We start from the raw sequence: 22,653 nt of genomic DNA, 5'->3' as shown, positions 1-22,653 counted from the left end.
ACTTCAGCATTCTTTGTTCAAAGCTGCAGCCATGCTGTGCCCAGGGCACTGAGGCTGGAGACACTGCTCCGGCCCCCCACCTCGGGCTCCCCCTTCCCAACCACCTTTCCATGAGGGTGTGGACCGGGAGGCTCAGAACCAACAAGAAATCTCCCATCTCAGCAGGACGCCGTTTTCAACTCTCCTGAGAAGGATCAGCTGAAAAATGAAATAGAAGTGAGTCCTGGAGGGCCGGGAGAAGCAAGTGAGATGAGAGGTGGGGAGGACTGAAGAAAAGGCCAAGGGAAGGGGAAGCAGGAGCTGGGGAGGAAAAAGTCATGGAGGTTTCAGGAGAAAAAAACAGTGACAAAGAATATGGACTTTGGAGTCAGACCGTCGCGAGTTCGGGCATTCGGACCCTCGGTCTCCTCGTTAATAAAATGGGCGCACAGTGGGTCACTTAGCTCAAGGATTGGCATCTAGGAGGCGCTCAGTAAATGGCAGCTGTTGTTGCTGTTTGCTGCCAAAAGGAGCACTGGAAAGAGAGTCCGGGCTTGTGCTCTTGCAGACACCAATCTGCTGTGTGTCTCATAAAAGAGGCTTGGTCAGACGGCCTCTCCTCGCAGGCCCCTCCAGTGGAAAGCTTTATGGTTCTGAGGGGGAGAGTTGGAGAGACAGGAGGCATTGAAGGAAGGTAGGCAGGCAGAGTCTGGAAATGTGCACCCAACTGGTCCCTCGGGGGAGGGCTCCACTTGGCACCAAATCTTTCACCCCACAAACTTGACTTTAGAAACCACAAGTGGATGACACACACCACAGATGTGGGCGGCTTTGGGAATGTTTTGGGGTTTTTTTGGCTTTCACTTCTTAAGATCAATATTCACTCTTCTTTATTTGCTCTCATAACGAAAATAGATTTTTAAATGTCCCAAATATACAAATATCACTGATGCACACACATTCCAGAAAAGCTGAAGTCTGAGCTGCTACAAGGTCAGGGAGCAGGAGATGGCCTGGCCTCATGGCCACAGACAAGGACCTGGCAGGAAGCTGGCCACTGGCTCAATTCCACGGGGGTCCCAGGGGAGAGCCGGGGGTCTCGGGATGAGGTACTGAGGGGGACCACGGTGGATGGCTTTCTGGGCCCTCCGTGAGGTGTCTCCATCCCAGCAGACCCATGGGAAAGGCCTCTCAACCACGGAGAAGCTGGGTGTGTCATCCTGAGATATCCCAATGGCCTCAAAGTGCCCCACTGACCCCCAGTCACCAGGAGAAAGGTCCCCGCCACGTCCTTCCCAGAGACACCTACTCTGGAGTGGCTGGTCACAGGTGGGGGACAAGTTTTCGCCAGAGACCCTGGCCCTGTCCCTTCTTATCTGGCCTCCTAAGAAGGATCCAAGACCAGGAATATGCTTCGGTTTGAAAAAAAGAAATCTGTCCATCCGTATATAAAATACATATTGTTAGCCGGAGATGGACAAATGCAGGACCAGGAGCCTCCCAGAGATGGCATCTGGACAGATGGTGGCCTCAGTCCCAGCACCTCCTTCAGGGCTGGTCCCTGGGAAGTGACTCCTCTGGAGGATCAGCTGACACCCTTTCCGTTTTGGAAACACGGAGGCTTGAGCAGGCAGGGCCGGTGAGGAGGGAGCCCTCCTCATGAGGGTCTGCGGGGCCTCCAGGGCGACAGGGACTGCCCACCCCTGCCCGCCGTGCGTCTCTGAGCCTTGAGCGCAGTCAGAAGGGACAGGAGCCCCGCAGGCCGCGGGCCTGGCGCAGGTCGGCCGACAGGGAGCGGCTCATGAGCTTGGTGGTGGAGCGGACGCTCTCGGCAGCCTGGACCGCCCGGCTCAGGGCCTTGTTGAGCTCCTCCAGGTCCTCCAGGTCCAGCTGGATGGAGTGCCGGGGTCTCCCGGCCGGCTGAGAGGAGACTGCAGGGGGCCACTCGGCAGCTGCTCGGGCCGAGGGGGCTGAGGTAGGTGCTGGAGGCACGTAGTACCTGGGGAGAGACACGAGTGCGTTCACTGACCACGGAGAGGGCTGGGGGCTTCTCAGCCCCAGCTCGGCCCCTACATTCTGAGTCTCAGATTCTTCACCTCTAAAATGGGAAAAATAACCCCCGCTGAGGGATGTATTAGAGGGGTGTAGCAAGGTAAATGGGAGTGCCTGAACCAGAACAGTCCTCAAAAAATGGTCCGTTTCATCTACCCGTTCATTGAACAAATGCTTATGGAACATATATGTGCCAGCCAGTGCACTAGGGCCTGAGGTTACCAAGGTGAAGGAACAACACGGACCCCGCCCGCCGCCTTCTTGGAGCTTCTAGTCTGAGAGCCTGGTCTCAGGGAGACCAGGATCACCCCAGGCTCTGGAGCAAACCCCCTTCATCAGAGAGGTAATGTATGGAGCCCTATTTGTCAGGTGTGGAGGGCTGGAGAAACATGATAATAATAATTAGGATTCTGCAGGAGTGAGAGGGTCTGGCTCCACTCATCCCCCGCAGCCTGGTCCTGCAGGAATGTATGGTGTTGTTTAAAAGTTCTGGGGAAAACCGGCTGAGGAGCCATGAGCTGAAGCACAGGTTTCTCCAAGAAGTGACTACTGCATTCCTCCAAGGATGCCAAGTTTAGGGTCCAAAGAAACCGATGCTGGGCAAGAAGAGGGCGTGGCACCTGTGTTGTGGAGTAAAGTGTGTAGGAAAGAGGCGGACAAAGAAGGAGGTTGCCTAAATAGAGCAGGAATGGGTTTAGGAGAACTTGGCCGGAGACATTCACTAGTGTTTTGCTTGGCACGCTGTAAACTCTGGTCTTATTTCTGACCCTTCACTTTCTAATTTTGCATCATTGCACGCTGTGAAAAAAGGGCTTTGCTAGGATCTGAACAGATGTCTCTCCAAACAAGAGGTACAAATGGCCAACAAGCACATGAAAAGATGCTCAACGTCATTAGCCAGCAGGGAAATGCAAATCAAAACTACACGAGATGCCACTTCACACACTCCCCACCCACTGGCTGTCCTCAGAGACACTCATTGCTAAAAGCAAAAAGATAGCAATGAGTGTCTGTGAGGATGTGGGGAGATCGGAACCCTCAAACACTGCTGGTGGGAATGTAAAATGGTGCCACTACTTTGGAAACCAGTTTGGCCAGTTCCTCAGGTAAACACAGCGCCTAGCCTGGCGCTGGCATCCTCATCCTCAGGACCCATTTGCCAGGCTCTGAGATAAGTCCTTTACCAGCACTGTCTTGATTATTCGGTAGGTACTTTTGTGCTTATTTTACAGATGAGCAAAGAGAAGCTCGGAGAAGCTAAGTGATGCAGGAAGCTCCCCAAATCCTGGCCACCTGCACGACCATGAACAAGCTACTTCATTTTCAAGGGGTCCGTTTCTGCATGGAAAACAACCATATTTAGCTACCTCCCAGGGTAAATCCAATAGGAAAATTCAGGTTAAAAGCTCTGTATGCCCAGTGCTCTGTAAATGTCAGCTACTGAGGACTCCCCCAGAGTCAAAGAGCTGGAAGGAGCAGTACTGGATTTAAACCCAGAGCTAATTAGCTCCCAGGAGATGCTGATATGTATCATCTGAACTGAATGAATGGGCTTCTTGAATCCAGTTCCCTCCTTTAAGGACAGACTAGCTGGTGTAACTACTGGGTTCCCACACACCCCTGCCTTCTGATAATTCTGATGACCAGCCTGGCCTGAAAGTTACCCCAAACTCCCCCTAGGGCAGAAGCTACAAAACAGAACAAACAACAACCAAGAAACCCCCCAAAACCAAAAAACTGGCTAGAAAGCCTCTGCTGCAGAGGCTATAAGGTGGCTGGCCAGCAGGTGGCAGCACAGCCCCATTCAGCTTTCTAAGGGTTCCTGGCCTCAGCCACTGAGCATGCTCAGTCCTGCTGATGAGCAGCTGGAGAAACTTCAGGGTGGCATCAGCCCCAATTCCAGTAGCATTAGAAGCACTATGGTTACTGGCCACCTCCTATGTACTATGGGCTTGCCATGCATCAGTTCATTTAATCCTCACCACAACCCATTTCACAGAGGGAAAAACTGAGGCACAGGAACAAAGTGACCTGCCCCAGGTTATCTGGTTACTGCTGGCCTGGTCTGTTGGGCACTAAAGCTCAGGGTCTTCCCCCTTCCCCACGGCCTGTCCAGGCCTGAGGACACCAACCTGGTTAGTTCCGCCCACAGGTCTGAGCCTGGAAGGATCTGGAATGGCTTCAGAAGTAGAGACCCATGGCTACCGTGGACGCTCAGAGCTTTCTCCTGGGCCACCAAATTCCAGGCAAACCCTTTCCTGTCCAACGAATCAGAGGCCTGAGCATGCAGTATGGCCTCTCTTAACTGCCGGAGCGGAGGGTTCCTTAACGACCCACCCGGTCTCAGCTGAGAGGAAAGCCAAGAAACCGCGCTGTAGGCAGGACTCCTCACGGAGCTGGATGGTGCCTGGGCCTCTGCTCCTGCCAAGCAGCAGCCCTGATGGAAACTCTGGCCTCTTGCTGCTCACAGACACAGGCTTCTGACAACACACCACTGAAGAGGACCCCTGACCCAGTGTCATTTTACAGTGAGGGAAGCTGAGGCACAGAACTAGCTGATGACAGTCAGGAGAAGAAGAAAGATCTCTTAATTCCAGGGTCCAGGCCTTTTTTTTCCTGCACAATCCCGTCATGTTGAAGCCACCTTTCCTCATTTTTTCCTCTTACTAATGACAATATTAACAGCAGCAGCATTTGCTGTGATGACAAAAGCTGCTGTTTATTCAGCAAAGAGCATTTGCTGGCACTGCACTACGAACCCCACAAACAGCTCGTGGGGCTCTTGCCACCTGCCTCATTTAATCCTCATACAACGGTATGTGACTGAGACTCTGACCCCATTTAACAGATGGGGAAAGCGAGGCTCAGACAGGAAGTAGCTTTACCAAGGCCACACCACTAATAAGCGGCAGACAGGATTCCAGTACAACTCTGACTCTAAAGCCTGGACCATTTGCGTCTCAACTGCTGTGCTTTTTCTGTCTTGACTGATAGTACATCCAAATCCATGTAAAAAGTGATTGCTCCTCTGGCCGTGGACCTGACCAGTATGCCTCTAAACTGTCAAGGCCATCGGGAACAAGGAAAGTCTGAGAAACTGTCTCAGCCAGGAGGAGCCTGGGAGATGTGACAACTAAATGTATGTGGTAACCTGTGGGGCTGTGGGGGGTGGTCCTGGAACAGAAAAAGGACTTCAGGTAAAAACTAAGAAACCTGAATGAACTGTGGACTTTAGTTAATAACAATGTATTAATAATGGTTCACTAACTGCACTATACCATATCAAGGTGAGATGTTTATAACAGAAGAACTCTCTGTGTTATCTGTTCCATTTCTCTATAAATCTAAAACTGTTCTAAAAATAAAGCCTAGTTTTTGAAAAAGTATTACTTGCTTGCTGAGAAGTCCCATAAGGAGATGGAAGATGGTTAAGGTCCTAGGTCCCCCTGAGGCTGTAAGAGGTCAGGGCCCTCTGCCAGCCTCCTTCACTGCTGGGTCCCCAGGGCCAAGCACTCTCGCTGGTGCCCAGGAAGCATTCAGGGTTTGTTGAATGACTGCATGAGTGTTGGCAGGGGGAAACACAGGACTACTCAGTGCCCGAGTTCTCAGCTACCCAACTCAGGTCTGAATGCTAATTATTAAGCAATTCAGACAGAAAGGCTAGGAGGGTTGGAACGGAAGGTTCTTACACAGTGGCTGATGGATAAGGCAGGAGGGGAACCGAGGAGACGTAGGCAAAGGCAGGAGGGGCTGGTGCAGAGGGCGCGGCAGCCAGATACCACAGTGCAGGAGGCGGCCTGGGTGACGACCCTGCCCGCTTGCTCCTTTGTTTGGGGCTGGAGGTAGAAGATGCGTTTCTCCTGGTGGCGGCCATTTCTGGTGCTGTCAGGGAGGGACACCAGAGAGACACAGTCTCACCACTTGGGAAGATCTAACAGAGAACAGAGGGTCCTCCCAGCCCCACCAGTCCCCATTAGAGCTGGACACGGGGCCGGCCATGCCGGGAGTGCCTCGCTTTGGGGAAGCCAACTCTCGTCCAGTTTGCTCCAACTCTCGTCCAGTTTGCTCCATCCCAGACTGCGCAAGCTGCCACCCCGGCTAAATGCCCCCTCCCAGGGGCCCACACCGGAATCCAGGAGAGCTGGGGGAAGAGACGGAGCATCTGTCCCTACCAGAGCTGGCTGAGTCTGGGCCCTTCCCCTTGGAGGAGGACCCAACTCGACCACACAGGGGACATCGCTGGGTCTCAGTGTGAGATGGTCCCAGTGGGTCCTTGGTGCCAGCATCACCTGGAAGAGGAGGCAGAGACGTCAGGAGAGGATTATGTCTAAGTCACTGGGCCCCCACAAGCCTCCCGCAGCACTGAGCTTCCCTCAGGGACCACTGCAGAGGAGACAAGCGGCCTCCACTGGTGACAGCAATATTGATGGTAACCATGACATCGAGAGGCATCTCCTGAGCCAGGCCCTCTGCTCAGGGTCTTCACGCATTAGCTGATCAAATCCAACAAGCCACTGGTCTAGCAACCATCATCACTCCCCCATTTTACAGATGGGGAAACCGAGGCTCCAAAAGGTTGAATAATTTGCCAAGTCTCAGAGCTGGGAAGCAGTGGTCCTCTGTCTGATCTCAAGCCTGTTTCTCCCAACTGGAGCCCTAGTACCTATGGTCATCCTCCACAGTGACACAGGCCCATTCTCCAGGTGGGACCAGCCCACAGCGGCCCCTGGGCACCAGGGCGAGTCAGTGGAGGCCTAGTGAGCAGGAGGAGAGTGGGCATCCTGGTTCTCTTCCTGTACAAATCCTCAGCACCACAACTGGGAGAATTCCAGGGCCCATCTGCTTCTCCTTCAGGCCTCAGCTCAGCATGACTCCCTCTGGGAAGCCCCACCACCCACCGGGCTGAGTTATGTGCTCCCTAGCCCCACCCTGTGCTCCCCCATCCCAGTTCTGACCATTCTGTTTTGTCTGCTTAGCTGAAGAGTTTGTTAGGGACAAGGTCCAGGGCCCAGTATGGGAAGGTGCTGAATAAATGAAAGAGTGGTAGGCTTGTTGGGACTCTAGCAAAGGCGCAGCAATACAGTGGTGAAGAGCCAGGGCTTTAGAGTCACAAAGACCTGGGTTCAAATCCTGACTCTACCACTTGTAAGTTGTGTGCCCCTGGGCAAGTTACTTAACTCCTCTGACCCTCAGTTTCTTCACTCATATAATGGACATAGTAATAAAATGTGCAAAACCTACTTCATAGGGTTGTGAGGATTAATGTTTGTACAACCCTTAGCATGTTGCCCTGTATATAGTAACGGCTTAATAAATGACAGCTCCATCATTACCATCGTTATTGCTTGAAAGGGCCTCAGAGACCATCTCCAAACCTTTCATGATGGATGTGGAGCCCGAGGCTCAGAGGTGCTAAGGAACGTGCCTAATGTCACATAGCGTGTCAGTGGCAAAACTGGGACTAGAACCTGGTGTCCATATTCTCAGGCCAGTTCTCTCCCCACTACTCTTCCCCTAAACTCTTGGGTTTGGGGGAAAGGGTGAGGAGTGGAGGGAGGACAGAGGGGAGATAAGACAATCAATGCTGCCTGCCCCCCTGCTGCTTGCACCCCTCCCCGCATCAGGACCTTCTGGAATCATGTTCATGTCTTCTCTAGGTCAAGGTGAAGGACAGTGGCTTCAGGGAAGGCACCTGGAGGAATAGATGTGAGGGCAGGACTCCCTGGGAGGGCTAAAAAGACCAGAAAAAAAATCTCTTTCCCTTGTCTGTATCTTGACCCGCACAGAGCTCAGCGTGGCCCATGTCTGGCCCCACTGCACCCCCAAGGCCAAGGGCAAGAAGCTGCAGCCTCATAGCCTTGGCCGCTTCTTCAGGTACCATCCCCTACCTGGATCCTCTGTCCTAGTGGGTCGGCAGTGGGGACAGGAGACTGGGCCACTGCCTCTTGGGACAGTCTTGGGGGTCAGTACATGGTACTCCTGGCCTGGGGAAGAAACCAGAACAGTCAGTGTCAGCTGGGCGTGGATGCAGAATTGGGGACGATTTAGAATAAGGATCTCTCTCCTCTTCCTCCAAATGGTTTAATAGTCTCCCTCTCAATCTTTTTCTCATGCACACACACACACGTGCACACACACGTGATATATGTGCATAAATATGTAGCTATATAATTGTGCATGTACATATACACATATACATAAAACACATTTATCTGTCTGTTTATTATAAGCTCTCTCCAGACTCCTGTTTCATCTCAGATCCTATTTAGGGACCAGCTGCCTAGTTCTTGATATACAGAAGCAACCAACAAATGCAAGCTCAGTCAGGATTGGAAAGCAGGCCAGGAAGACATGATAAGCAATGACAAAGTGTGATGCTACTCCCCCATACCCTGGCTTGCTGGTTAGGAACAGAATGGCTTGGGCATGGAGTCAGTGGTGTTTTCTCTGTGCTCCAAGCAGCTGGAAAATAGGGATAGTCATACTGTGGGTTTCATAGGCTTGTTGGGAGGACTGAATGGGGTCATATCTGTGAGGTATCCTGCCCGCAGATGTCAAGTGCTCAAGGTTATCAGAAGGTTGGACAGGGTCTTGGGTCTGCACCCAGCCCTGCCATCCGCTGCCTCGTCCATCCCTGAGTCTCAAATAAGACCTTCAGGATGTTGCCTGATTAATTACTTTTTCTCTCTCCTCTGCCGTGCAGGGTCCCCACTTTATACTCTGTGTGTGTTGCATTGGGGCCCCTGGACACGCTGCTGCTTTCACTTCTAACCCTCGGCTTCTATCTGCTCTGTTGGGGGATATGGTATCTCATTTCCTGCCTTCTCTGCATCACTCAGCCTTCCGTATCTGAGGTTAACAGCCCTCCCTCCCAGTGAGGTATGGGTGAGAGCCACGTCTATAATTTACTTACTATAATTCACACATTTACTATAATTGCTGATTTGTTACTGGTCTTCTCTGCTATGCAGTCAGATTCATGAAAGTAGGAGCCGTATCCGTATTTGTTTTAATGTTAAGCACTCTGAAATCCTACTATGTGTCACCTCAAGCCTTACTATGTGCCGGGTACCCAGTCCGTGAGACACAGGGCCCCCTGGGGAATCAGAACCTTAAGGCAGTCCAGGAGTGATTCCGTGTTCACCTTGTCACCCAGGTCCTGCAAACATCAAGCTCTCCCTAAACTGCTTCATGAATGACCAGCTGAATGGGCTTCCCCAGAACCAAGCATGGGCTCCGACAAAGGGGAGGCCTCAGAAACTGTTTGCTGAGTGAATGAATAAACAAATGCACCCAGATTCAAAGAGACAATACTCCCTGATGTTTTTGTATCACACAACTCATAAAAAAATGATAGTATTTCAATGGCTAAATGGAAGAGCCTTCTCAGGACAGAGACCAACCTGGCGACCATGCCCACCCAGCGCCCCCTCCTGGCCCACCTGTGTATTGGCCCCGGAAGGTGACCCTTTCTGGCCGACCGGTGCTACCCACTCCTCTCCTTCTATCCCGAGCTGCCTGTGGACTGTCCTCGGCGGTCTTGCCCCTCTCGGAGAACAGCCTGGGGGAGGTTGGCTCAGATTCGGAACCTGAGGTGGAAAGAGGGGCATCAGAGGGGGAGGGGGTGGGGGTCACATAGTTTAGGGAATGGGTGGATCACAAGTTCAGGCTCTGGGGCAGGCGTAGATTTTAAACCCAGCTCTGCCCCTAAGTAATCACAGCTGACATCTGGACCCCTGGCCTTGTGCTAAATGCTTGGCGTGCTTCATGTCACGTACCCTCACAGCAACCCCAGGAGCGGACGCTATCATCACTGCACTGCTAGCTGTCCGTTTAACTGTGCAGGGCAGGTAAACAACCTGGCCAAGGCCACACAGCTAGAAAGGAGTGAGCTGGGGCCACTGATTCCAGAGCCATATTCCTTCAGGCAAGTCGCTTGTGCTTCCGGGCTTTGGTGTCCTGATCTGCAGAACGTGGATAATACGACCCATCTTGCAGTGAAGATTAAGCAAGATGATACACGTACACAAAGCCCTTACGGAAACCGCAGCTCATAGTACGTGCATAGCATACTGTTGCTGTCATTAGAAGTACATGGTATTTCAGAGCACAGCTACCTAAAAAAGACACCCGAAACCTTCTCCAAGTTTCCTCTAGGGCTGTTGCTGTGGTCCCTGACCACTTAGCCAGCATGCCCAGACTGTGGCCTCCAAAAATCAGTCCAGGCGGGTGGTCACTTACTCAGGGACAATCGAGGCACCTCCCGAGGCACCAGGGAGGACCTGGCTTGCCTCCTTCCTGCGGGGACTGCTTGCTCTGCACCCCCAGGCTCACCAGACAATCTCTCTGTGGATTTACTAGCAAAAGGGAGAGAGAGAGAGATGATGTCACTGGATGAGGTTTCACGCAGCCTTTAAAGATGATCAGTGAGAAGCCCAACCCAGAGAAACGCTTATAACATAAGGAAGAGGAGAATACGAAAGTCAACACCAAAGTCTCTGGAGTCAGACTCATAGAAAATGGCTCTGAGCCTCTCTGCCCCTCAGTTTCCTCATCTGTCAAATGGGGATAATAGGAGCAATGACTTCAGAGGGTTGTTGGAAGGATTGATGAGACAACGTCCATGAAAAACGTTAACGTAGTGCCCTCCAATAGAAATACTCAGAAGTTAGTTAGTTAAAGATGATTTTATAAGTCATCATAAGTGAATAGCTGCTGAGCGAGTGGGTGAGAGGGTGAGCGTCCTGAAAATGTTCTAGCTCTTCACTTGGGTGGTGAGTTCAGGCATATTCACTGTATCATGCTTTATTATTAACACATATGTTTAATATATTCTTCTATGTATCAAATATCACATGGTAAAAAAAAGATGTTAAGAGTGAATGAATGAGTGAATAAGCGAGAGAGGGGTGTGGCTGTGCCTGAGTCCACATGTCTGGGGAGAGCCAGAGGTTGGCCAACTCTACCTTCTGCAGCTCTCACCAGGGCATAGGAGCGGGAGTTTGGGGTTCACCCACCTGCCATAATGGGAGCCCCAAGTGGCTGAGGAATCAGCTGGCTGGTCCCGGGCCCGGGTGGGGTGGTCGAAGTTGGACGCTGGGCGCTTCGGGCTGCCCTGGGGGTGCTGGTGCAGGCTGTCCTCCAGCCGGAGACGGAGCCGGGATACCTCTTCTTGCAGCTCACGGATGGCCTGGCTGGGGTGGAGGGGTGGAGACAGGAGAAAGAACAGATGCACAATGAACATAGTTGCAGACGCCGCCTGAGTGCTGCCTGGATGCCAGGTCTTTGTCCTTTTCCAGCAGGCACCGTCCAACTCTGCTGTCAGTGGATTCTCGAACTTCCCTGTGTGTCTGCTTTTCTTGCTACATATCGTGACACCCCTCTGAGTTCATGTCCCTCCCTGCACATTTGGTGAGCAAAGCAGAACCTTCTTTGAGGTTTACCCAACCTAGCATGCAGGGCCTCTGAGTAACTATACTGAAACACCAGTGACAAATTCTCAAGATAGAGATGAGGATGCAGAGTAGAGAGGGCATTGGCTCAAGGTGCACTTTAAAATTTCAATTCTGACTTGCCTCAGCCCCCGGGCTGCCCTCCCCTTCCTCAACCTCTGTCTGTAGAAACCCTAACTATCTGTCCTGGTTCCTTCCTGCCTGGTTCCTTCCCGCCCTTGCTCAGCACCCCCTCCTGGGTTCCCCCAAACATTTCCTACGTTGTTCAAGCCCATCTCCCTGCTCCTGGCGGAAGATGCTTGTTTATCTGTCTCCCCAACTAGACAGCGAGCCCCTGGCAGGCAAGGAGCGGGCCTCCCCATCTCACAACCCCTGAGACCTCATAGATGCTCAGAGAATGGCACTGAGCTGGCCTCCAGGCTCCCAGAGGGAGCAGAGTAAAGGTGTGTGTGTGGAGAAGGGACAAAGAGACACACGGTGCTTCCCATCACCAACCGAACGTGAGCAGGCTGGAAGCTGCAGGGGTGCCACATGCAAGGCTGCTGTCATCCTGGGGAAGCCCCCAAACACAGCTCAACCTGTGATTGGCAAGGCATCTCATGAGCCACTAGCATCTTGGGAGTAAATCCTGTTTGCATTTCTCCCCGATCGGTCCCCGAATCTCTAGGGTCTCATTCTGAGGGTGTCGCTGGCACTGCAGCAGCCAATTCCACCCAGACACTGCTACACACAAACCCCCCTACACACAGGGCATCAGAGTCCGGGCTGGGCATGGCTGTCCTCCAGGCTGATGCAGGCTCTACGTCTACTGTTTGAACCAGCTTCTGGGGTGAGGGCTCCCCTCAGGGTTAGTTCTTGCCTGGTGGCCCCTGGACTCTTGGGGGAGTGTCTCCTGGTGCCGCCTTCAGCAGACATCAGCTCTCAGATGGGTGCAGAGAGGAAGCGGGAGACCTCCCTCTGGCTATGGCTTGGCGCTGTGTGTGCCTAAGGGCAGTTGGTTCCCCTGGCAATTCCCAGGGCAACGCTTGTTGGGGTTTCCAAGGCAAACCATGAGGGTGGTGGCTGCAGGAGAGTGAGAACTCCGGTCACCAGCTAACCCCTGAAAGGCAGGGCTGAGGCCCCGTGATGGGTGCAGGACTGGGGCGGCTCTGGCTCCCTGTCCAGGCCAAAGGCCGCTGAACGAGAGCCTGGGATTTGGAATACCCCCTTAGGTGTCACTTGTCCTCTCTGGCTTGTTTCTATCAGGATATCCGTCTTCCTGACCTAATCCTTTAGTGACTGAGTGCCAGCTGGCACTTAAAAGTCCTCTTTCCCTGCAATTTTACTCCCCCTTCCTAGGTTCCCCATCTCCGCATCAGCATCCAACTGGTTGGCCAGCCAGCAATGTGAGTCATTCTAAACCTTTCTCTTTCCCTGAACACCCCAAAAGTTAACCAAGTCCTGTGGGCCCAATGCCTAATTGTCTCTTTTCAAATGCACCTCCCTTCCCTCCCCGCTGGCCCCATAACCTCTCTCCTGGGTGCGGCAGCCTTCTCAGCAATCCCCTGGCCTCTATTCTCACCCTCACAGTGGTCAGAGAATTCTTTCTAAAACGGAAACCCAACCACGCCTCTCCCTGGCTTAAAGCCTCCCTCACTGTCCTTAGATGAGACTTTCTACATTCATGAATATTCAGTGAGCACCTTTCCTGAGCAGAGCCATCATCCAAACTTCTAACCACATGTGTTTGAGGCCCTCCGAGATCTCCCCCAGGTCTCCCTGTCTTCCTCTCTGCTTTTGTTGTTTAACATCCCACCTCATACTTGAGGATCCGGCTATAATAATCATTTGGTGCCTAAAAGGTGGCGGGCACTCTCTCACCTCTAGGCCTTTGCACATGCTGTTCCCTCTGCTGGGATATTCTTCCATCTCTCTTCCTTCCGGTCTCAGCTGAGATACCACTTCCTCCGGGAAGCCCTCCCTGAAGCCTCTGACTGGGCTAGATGCCCCTTCTCTGTGCTCCCACAGTGCTTCAGCCCTGTGCCATCACACTGGGGGTGCAACCACCTGTTTCTTGGTCCATCCTACAAGATGGTGAGCCTTACGAGCTCAAGGACTCTCTTGCCCACTATTGTATTCCCAGGGGCTGGCATACTGTAGGTAAATAAGCCTCTCATTCCCCTGCAGATATCAGAGGAGACTGCAGGAGTGAACTTACTAAACTCAGGCCTGGAAGCCAACACCCCAACCCAACAAAGGCCTGTGATAGATTATTGGCCAAAAGCTACTCAGAGGAGGAGTAAGAGGACTGACTAACCTCTTTTCCCATTTCTGTTTAATGAAGCAAGGAGAAAACTTTCTCAGTAGAAAAACTGCACTTGGATTAAAAAGAAAAAATTGAAAAAACTGTCCCTTCTCAGTGCATACAATGAATGCGTAAACTGCAGAAAACACACCCCTGGGAAGTGCAGACCTGTCTTGGAAGGGAAATGTTGGGGGACAGGCAGAGGGGTCTTAGCACCAGCAAGGTGAACCTCTGGGTCATTTCCCACTGGCTGGAGAAGTGTCCTCAGAATCTAGATCAATGACGTCCCACAGGAGCAGCCCTGAGCTGGGAGGCAGGATGCCTGGGTCCGTCTGGCCTCAGCACAGCCGCCACTGGATGGAGACCCTAGAAAGCCCGTGCTTCCCGGCTCTATGATGAGCTTGAATCCGCAGCGCCCAAGTATGCAACTTACTCTCGCCCCGTCCTGGTGAGGAGGAAGGTGGAGGTGGTCTCTGCGGGCCCGTGGGGTGGAACGGCAGCTGCAGGGGCCAGGGTCGGGGGTGGGCTGATTGTCGCGCCGTGGGGGAGCTGCTCAGAAAGCTGCTTTCGCCCCTTGAACTCTGAGCCAGGGACCACTAGGGAGGCAGAAAGGGGCCAGAGTGAGTTCACACAGAGAGGACCCTTGAAGTGAGAACCTGTGCGGGTGGAAGGGTGCTGGGGGTGAAGAGATGGGGCCTGGCTGAGGTCACGAATGAAGCTCCTATGGAGGTCGATGACCCTCAAAACAGGAAGAAGATGTGGTTTTTGCTGGGAGCAAAGCGGGCCTGCAGAGCTGTTTATAACTAGATTTCCCTCCACCATCCACCATTTCGGCATCAGATCCAAGTCTCCAGGGCCTTCCCCCTGCAAAGAGCCCCCTGCTCCCCCACGAGGGCCCCCAGATTCTGTGCATCACCAGGGTGCTCTGGGACTGGCTTCGGAGCCTCCACCGCCCTCCACCTTTGCCTGTGTGCATGTTTCTTGGGGGAGCATTCGAAACTTTAACTAGCCTCTCAAAGGGCTGGGTGACCAGAGGTTACAAACCACTCATCTGGCCCATGCATTAAAACAATGAGCCCTTGAAAGACTAATCAGCAATATTTAAAGGAACAAACTATTGATTCATGGAGCAATCTAGATGAATCTCCAGAAAAGTATGCTGAGTGAAAAAGAAGCCAGTCCCAAAAGGTTACATATTATACGATTCCATTTCTATAACATTCTTGAAATGACAAAATTACAGAAATGGAGAACAGATTAGTGGTTACCGGGAGTTAAGGAGGGGGTGATTGTGTCTATAAAAGGGCAACATGAGGGACCCCGAGACGGTAGAAATGTTCTGTGTCTTGACTGAATCCACGTCAATATCTGGTTGTGACACTGCTCTATGGTTTTGCAAGATATTATTATTGGGAAAAACTGGGGGAAGGATCTCTGTGTATTATTACCTACAACTGCATGTGACTCTTTAATTAATTAAACTTTTAACTAAAGTTTAATTTAAAATTTTTACATGGTGAACCTTAAGAGGCAAAGTTAATCTGAGAATAGTGGTTACCTTTGGGAGGTGTGGGAGTGACTGGGAAGGGCTTGAGGGGGGTCTGGGCTTCTAATCGTGTTGAGTTTTCCTTGGTCTGTGGTCACTTCGAGAAAATTCATCAATTTATATTCTTTCCTGTATGTTTTATTTCAATAAAAAGTTCACATGCACTTTTTAAAGGTAAAAAATGAAATCACGGATTTTATAGACAGTGTTCATGACACAGTGTTTAGTGCAAAAAAGGAGATTATTGGGACTTCCCTGGTGGTCCAGTGGTAAAGAATCCACCTTCCAGTGCAGGGACGTGGGTTCGATCCCTGGTCGGGGAACTAAGATCCCACATGCCGGGGGGCAACTAAGCCTGCGCGCCACAACTACTGAGTTCGTGCGCCTCAATGAGAGAGCCCGCGTGCCGCAAACTACAGAGCTCACGCGCTCTGGAACCTGCACGTCACAACTAGAGAGAGAAAACCCGCACGTCACAACTAGAGAGAAGCCCACGCCGCAACGAAGACGCTGTGTGCTGCAACTAAGATCCGATGCAGCCAAAAAAAAAAAAAAAAAAGGTTATTAAACATTCATGTATAATATCCCATTTCCATTTTAAGTATTTGTAAATAAACACACACACACTGACAAAGAAAACAGCTCACAGGTTCTACACCAAAATGTCAGCAGTGATGGTTTTTAGCTTATTATTTTTTCTTTTGTTCTCTTTTGTCCACCTTACCTGCAATTTCAAATTTTCCTACAACGAACCTATAAGATATTTTGCATCTAAAGGGTAATCCAAGTTGTCTTGTGGATTTGATTTTTTTAACCCATGCAATCCAGCCACCCCCAGGTTCTGGCCAACCCAGATGCATCCACTCACCCATCTCAGCCGCCAGTGCCCGCTCCAGGCAGAAGCTGGGTGCCCTCTGCCCGAGAGGACTGTCCTGGCCAGGTGGGGGCCTCTGGGCTCGGCTCCTGGGTATGATGGGCTCAGAGGCTCTTCTGGGTACCGGAAGACCCCTGGTCTGGTGGTGGGAGGTTGCATCTCGGGGCACAGACGGAGTGAAAGACTGGGCTAATGTCCCTCGGGTGCTGGGAGACCATGGAGGGAGAGACACGCTGAGGTCACACAGAAGGAGGCCACAGCCGCCGAGACCCTCCACGCGCTAAACCATGAACTCCTGACCTTTGGGACTTGGCACCCCTGGCAGTACAGTATTTCTGAGGATGCACCCCCATTATACACGCATTTTCTTTATAAACTGCAGAACTGTACATCTGCCTACTCACACAAAATTATAAAGCTCAACTTAGTTTTTAGATAATATACAAAGAAATAAAATTTGTAATCCTTCCTTCCCAGGCAGCCCTGGGTAGCCCGAGGGGCCTGCATCCAGCTTTGGAGACTATCACTCTACCTGGTGGCTCTGTCACGCCACCCTCCCTACAGACCTTATTCAGTCACCATTTCATCAACCATTTGCTCAACAAATATTTACTTCCCAGTCTGTCAATGACTGGCGGAGTGACACTGGGCAAGTCACGTTCCCTTTCTGAACCTTAGTTCCCCTCTATCAATAAGATGGGGGAAATGAACCATCCTTGGGGGGATGAAGTGTGGGCTCTGAGAACGCCCAGGCCATCTGTCCCCGTTCTGAGCTCACAGGCCCTCTGAGTCTCAGGCTATCTCAGGTGTGTGACACTGATGGGGTCCCCAGGATACCTGATCTGGGAGAACCGGTGCTCTGGGGTCTGAGTGAGGGGCGACACTCTGCTGGTTTCTGAGCCCACAAAGCCACTGTCTGTCTCGGGGGATGCCATCCAGGGCTCCTGAAAGAGACAGCGTCCCTTTAGATCGGAGAAACGTGCTTGAGGCACACTGGGAAACCCTTCCCAAGTCCTGGCCTGGGCCTTAACATTCCAGAGGCTCACAGACAGGGAGGCTGGCCCAGCTCCCAACAGCCGGGCCCAGGGTGTGAGGGTCCTGCAGCACGAGCACCCAGCCAACCTCAGGGACTCCACGCCCCGAGAAGACCCTGAGCAAGTCCCGCTTCCTGAGGAGTGGGAGCCAGGGCCCTTGGCAGAGATACTGAGAGATATCCTGAGCTGAGAATAGAAAGAGGAGGAGAAACGTCCCGTGGTGGGAATGGGATTCTCATGTCCACACGGCTTCCGGGCTGGGCCTGGAACACCATGGTCCCACCTGACTGCAGAAATGCCCGGGCCTGATGAATTGGGAAAATAAACTTGATCAAATATGCACACCTCCGACACACTGCATCTAATGCAAGGTGCAAAGATGGCCAACAGAGAGACACGGGTGCCTGCCCTCAATGAGTTCATGGTTGAGTACAGACTCCTTACCATGGGCTCATTAGGACTACAGGGTGTGTGTGTGTGTGTGTGTGTGTGTGTGTGTGTGTGTGTGTGTATGTTTGTGTGTGTGTGTGTGTGTGTGTGTGTGTGTGTGTGTACATGTATACATATGTATTTTTCTATGGGAGGATCCATCACATAAGGCTCATTAGGACTACAGGGGTGTGTGTGTGTGTGTGTGTGTGTGTGTGTGTGTACATGTATACGTATGTGTTTTTCTATGGGAGGATCCATCACATAAGGCTCATTAGGACTACAGGGGTGTGTGTGTGTGTGTGTGTGTGTGTGTGTGTGTGTGTGTGTGTGTGTACATGTACACGTATGTGTTTTTCTATGGGAGGATCCAGCACATAAGGCTCATTAGGACTACAGGGGTGTGTGTGTGTGTGTGTGTGTGTACATGTACACGTATGTGTTTTTCTATGGGAGGATCCATCACATAAGGCTCATTAGGACTACAGGGGGGTGTGTGTGTGTGTGTGTGTGTGTGTGTGTGTGTGTGTGTGTGTGTGTGTGTGTGTGTGTATGTATGTACATGCATACGTATGTGTTTTTCTATGGGAGGACCCATCACATAAGTCACATTTCCACAGTGATTTGTGATTCCTGCAAATCACAAGCTCTCGGAGGAGAAAAAGGAGCTCCTGGCAGAGGGACGGGGGTGTGGGGAGCTATGGCATAAGCCCTGAATGTTGGCAGGGTTGTGACTGGCAGGGGTAGGAGTAGCAGGCATTCTGAGCAAAGGCCTGGAGGCAGGAGCCTCCAGGAGGTGCAGGGAATGGCCCCGAGGCTCTGAGCCCATGCCCCGTGCAGACGCATACCTCCAGGTGGGGCCCGCCAGCTTGGCACAGAGACTTCGGTGGAAGGCGCTCAGAGATGCCACTTCCCTCTAGGCTGGTGAGACTGCTCTGGTGGGACTCCGCAGACTTGGTGCCCTGAGGTGGGGGGGGCCTGGTTGGGCCTGAAGGAGCTGCCTCAGCTTTGTCCAGGCCCTGCAGGTGCCTGTCTCTGGCCACAGATGCGTGGAAGTCTGCTGGCTTCACAGACGCCATCTGCTCCATGGTTTCCCTGGCAGGGAAGGAGAGGCACACTGGCCCTGAGCCCTGGCATGGGCCGGGCAGCCCTGTCCCGGTAGCCACACAGTCTAGGGCACAAGCTCTGGAGTCAGGAACCCCTGCGTGCCCACCCTGGTTCTGCCACCCTCTCGCTGTGTGACCTTGGGCAAGGCACCTCCCCTCTCTGAAACTCACTTTTCTCAACTGTAAAATGGGGATGCCTACAAAACCCACCCTATACACTGCAGCAGAAACAGTGTGGAAGGAGATGCGCTAAAGCATCCTTTCCCAGGCTTCTGGAATTGCCTTCCTTCACTCTTCCAGACATTTCCATCAATTTCAATCTACTCAAAAAGACTTTATGTCACTGTTATAAACAGAAGACCAGTATTTCATGTTACAAATAGAAACTAACTTTGCAAATAAATACAAGGAACATGAAAACAATATTATCATGGTCTAGATAGATCGTGTTGCCTAGTAAAGGCTCTGGGCCTGAGGCCTGCTTGTTTTCTCTCTCTCTTTCTCTCTTTTTAAAGGAAGATCAAGAGAGGCACTGAAGACATAATAGCCCTAACTGAGATTTCTCCTTGATGTACATGGAATGTCTGAGACTGAGAAGAAGAGTAACGTTATTTAACGCTGCATCTGTCCTACCAGAAACCTCGTCCCACAACACCCAATCATTTCAAATGCTATCAATGGGATATGTTGTACGTTTTAGAGAGACACTGAGCTACAGGTCAGGAAGGCCGTTTCTAAAATGTCTAGCTCACTATGACAATTTCCACCCCTGCGGTTTCTGAGCTGGTGTGGGACAAGCGGGGAAGGCTCATGGACATACTCGAGGGGGCCCCCGTGACTTCTCTCAGCCTGTGCTGGGGGCTGTCTGGTGGGGAGCCTGGTGGCCGCTGCTTTTCCTGGAGCTGAAGCTGGCCCCTCAACTTCCAGGGTGTGGCCTTGCCCCTCCCCCCGCTCCTCCTCCAGCCTCAGGGCTTCTGGGAGAGACTTCACACTGAGGTACCTGCAGAAGAACACAGAGGAGCGTGACTTCTGCCCAGCAGGGCCAGCAAGATCCCACCACTGGACCCACCACCCTGGCCTCACTCCTGGTGGGCACTCACCGCTCTAGGAGGCCGTGGAGATCCTGCTCCACCCGCAGCTCCTTGTGCCTGAGCAGGATCGGGAGGCCCAGCGGCCTGTCCTCTACTTCATTGCTGGTAGCGCTCAGATCCAAGTTCACGTGCAATGGGTGGGGGCCAGTGTTGATGGTGTGGAGCTGGGGCCAGAAAGGAGGAGGGGCAGAGATTCAGCAGACATCTAAGACCACTTTGTAAGGACCCACCTTATGCCAGGCTCACGCTGGGTGCCAAAGAGTAAGAAATAGGTTCGGTTCACTAACCTATCATCCTTTTATGTGTGCAAAAGTAGGGACTGGATCATGTGATCTTCGATACTGACTGCCATTGATTGAGCCCCTGCTACGTGCCAGGCGCTGTACAGACATCACTTCACAACAATCCCACCAGTACCTAGGTTATTACAACCCATTTTACAGACAGGTAACTGAGGCTCAAATGATTTGTCTAAAGTCACACAGAAGTGAGGGGCAGAGCCTAGATTTGAACCCAGATTTCCATTCCAACATGGACACCCAGCCCCTCAAAACACCTTCACCATGGGAGCAGGGGAGCCCCTCAAGATGATGCACTCGAGATGACTGTCTCTCATTGGGTTGTGACGTGGGCTAGAGAGAATTCTACAAAGCCCCTTCGATGTACAGCCCTTCTCTAGTGTCGCCACCTCTGTGAATAGTCCCCAGATCCACCCAGGACTAAAAGCTAGAAGCCTGGAGGTCATCGTTTGCTCCTTTCCTCTCATCACCAATCCAAGTCCAGTCAAATGTACCTTCTAAACCTCCCTCAAGTCCATGCATGTCTCTCCATCTGCCCCGCCACCTCCCCGCTTCTGACCTACCTGCAAATCCTCTGGTATCTTCTCCTGCTGAAAAACCCAGCAGAGCTTAAGACCATCCCCTTGATGTGACCCACACACCTACATCCTGAGGCCCCTGCCTGTCTCCCCAGCCTCCTCCCCTCCCCTGCCTGTCTCCCCTGCCTCTTAGACAACTGCCCCCCTCAGGGTCCATACTCTAACCACAGGGCCTTTGCACAGGCTGTTTTTCCTGCCAGATGGCTTTTCTGCACCTAGTAATTCCTACTCACCCTCAGATCTCATTTAAACATTACTTCCTCAAGGAAAGTTTCTCTGACTCCCTAAACTCAGATATGTTACCCTGTTATCTACTCTCGTAGAACCTCATAATTCTCCTTCAGAGCACTGATCAAAATTATAGTTAAGGGGTTTCCCTGGTGGCACAGTGGTTGAGAGTCCGCCTGTCGATGCAGGGGACGCGGGTTCGTGCCCCAGTCCTGGAAGATCCCACATGCCGCGGAGCGGCTGGGCCCGTGAGCCATGGCCGCTGAGCCTGCGCGTCTGGAGCCTGTGCTCCGCAGCGGGAGAGGCCACAGCAGTGAGAGGCCTGCGAACCGCAAAAAAAAAAAAAAAAATTATAGTTAAGTAACTGGGTAACTAGTTCAACTAGACAGAAAACTCCATGAGGGTACAGGCCACCTATTATTTCAGTTGTTTTCTACTGAATTCCCACCATGTGTCATGAGTCTTGGCACATGGTACAAACTTCTCAGATATGTCATGAAGAAGTTAATGAATGGAGAAAACAGTGAATGAAGGAACAGTCCAATACGGTTGGGCAAAGAGGTACCTCAGGGCAGAGGGTCTGGATAGCTGGCGTGGGGGCTTGTTCCAAAGGAGGGGGCAGCAGGCCCGTTGGCTGGTGGGGGGAGGGCATGGCCGGGGAGCTGTCCAGAGCCAAGTCTGACCCGGCTGGCTCAGGCTCCTGCTGGTTCTGGTCTATGTGGTCTTTCAGCTCATCTAGGCGAGTTCCCAGCTGGAATATCTCTGCCTCCAGCTCCCTGGAATGAGGAAACATCAGGCAGGTCTGGGAGGCTGTGCTTCAGAGCAGAGGCCCCAGAGATGCCCATGGCGAGTGCATCTGACATCATAATTTAGATTATGTGGAGAGCAAAATCAACAAGGTGAAAGTGGACGCCGCTGGGAATAAGGAGGCCTCAGTCTGAGTCCCCTTCTGCCACCACCTGGCTGCAGGAGCTTGAGTAAATCCCTTCCCCCTCTGGCCTCAGTTTCCCCATTGTCCAATGAGGGGCTTTAACTCTTATCTCCAAGGTCACTTCTCATGGAAGGGAGTTCAAAAGGACACAAATCTCAGCCTTCAAGTATTCCCCATCTGGACATGTTGTTAATTGGGATAGGATTTCCCCCTGGTCCCCTAGTGTGTGAATTATGAGGACAAACTGTCCCCCTCCTGGTGGGAACCCAGGGCCTGACCCATCTGTCCTTGGAGGCCTCTCTCCCTAGCATGTACCTGCGGGGATCAAATCTCCCGGGAGTCCCCGTGGAGCCGGCAAGCTGCTGGGCCAGGTGCTGCTCCCTGCAGGCCTTCAGATACTCCTCCTCCAGGGCCACGTGGGCAGCCTTTAGCTGCTGGAAGACCTGAAAACAGACAGTCCAGGAAGACTTGAGTGCCCAGCCCCCGTGGGCTCCATCCTTGCAGACACAGTGGACGAGACAGCTCTTTGGGGGAGGGGAGGGGCTCTGGGACAGTGGAGGCCTCCGGGCCCTGGAATATCTGGAAGGCTGGGGTTGGTACCCTCTGGAGCCTGCTCACTCTGGTCAATCTCCCTGCCATCAGATTGGTATGGCAGAGGCATGGCTTAGAGCACTGGCACCAGCCCCAGAGGGTACCAGACCTTCCTGGGTGTCTACCCAGGAAGAACCCAATGTTCCATGACGGTCATCGTGTCAAATATGCTATCACTA

The 22,653-nt window shown here is 52.3% G+C and overlaps 1 protein-coding gene across 1 annotated transcript in view; it reads right to left on the bottom strand.

Annotated features, from left to right (window-relative positions):
* Positions 1-327: 327 nt before the first annotated feature.
* The window catches only part of AKNA (AT-hook transcription factor), a 35,565-nt gene continuing 13,239 nt past the window's right edge, over positions 328-22,653 (bottom strand). Inside the window, exons 6-20 of the mRNA XM_028493598.2 lie at positions 22,199-22,326; positions 21,518-21,728; positions 19,857-20,011; positions 19,577-19,756; positions 18,499-18,745; positions 17,025-17,131; positions 16,182-16,393; positions 14,201-14,363; positions 11,049-11,225; positions 10,273-10,388; positions 9,474-9,620; positions 7,920-8,015; positions 6,204-6,320; positions 5,721-5,913; positions 328-1,978 (exon numbers count right to left, since the gene is read on the bottom strand). Coding sequence (XP_028349399.1) covers positions 1,717-1,978; positions 5,721-5,913; positions 6,204-6,320; positions 7,920-8,015; positions 9,474-9,620; positions 10,273-10,388; positions 11,049-11,225; positions 14,201-14,363; positions 16,182-16,393; positions 17,025-17,131; positions 18,499-18,745; positions 19,577-19,756; positions 19,857-20,011; positions 21,518-21,728; positions 22,199-22,326 — 2,511 coding nt within the window. The 3' untranslated portion in view covers positions 328-1,716. The remainder of the gene's footprint in view (positions 1,979-5,720; positions 5,914-6,203; positions 6,321-7,919; positions 8,016-9,473; positions 9,621-10,272; positions 10,389-11,048; positions 11,226-14,200; positions 14,364-16,181; positions 16,394-17,024; positions 17,132-18,498; positions 18,746-19,576; positions 19,757-19,856; positions 20,012-21,517; positions 21,729-22,198; positions 22,327-22,653) is intronic.

The sequence above is a fragment of the Physeter macrocephalus genome, chromosome 9 (genome assembly GCF_002837175.3).
Source record: "Physeter macrocephalus isolate SW-GA chromosome 9, ASM283717v5, whole genome shotgun sequence".
In the NCBI taxonomy this organism is placed as follows: Eukaryota; Metazoa; Chordata; class Mammalia; order Artiodactyla; family Physeteridae; genus Physeter; species Physeter macrocephalus.
Note: the sequence above shows the minus strand (reverse complement) of the source record. Positions and strands in the feature narration are given on the sequence as shown.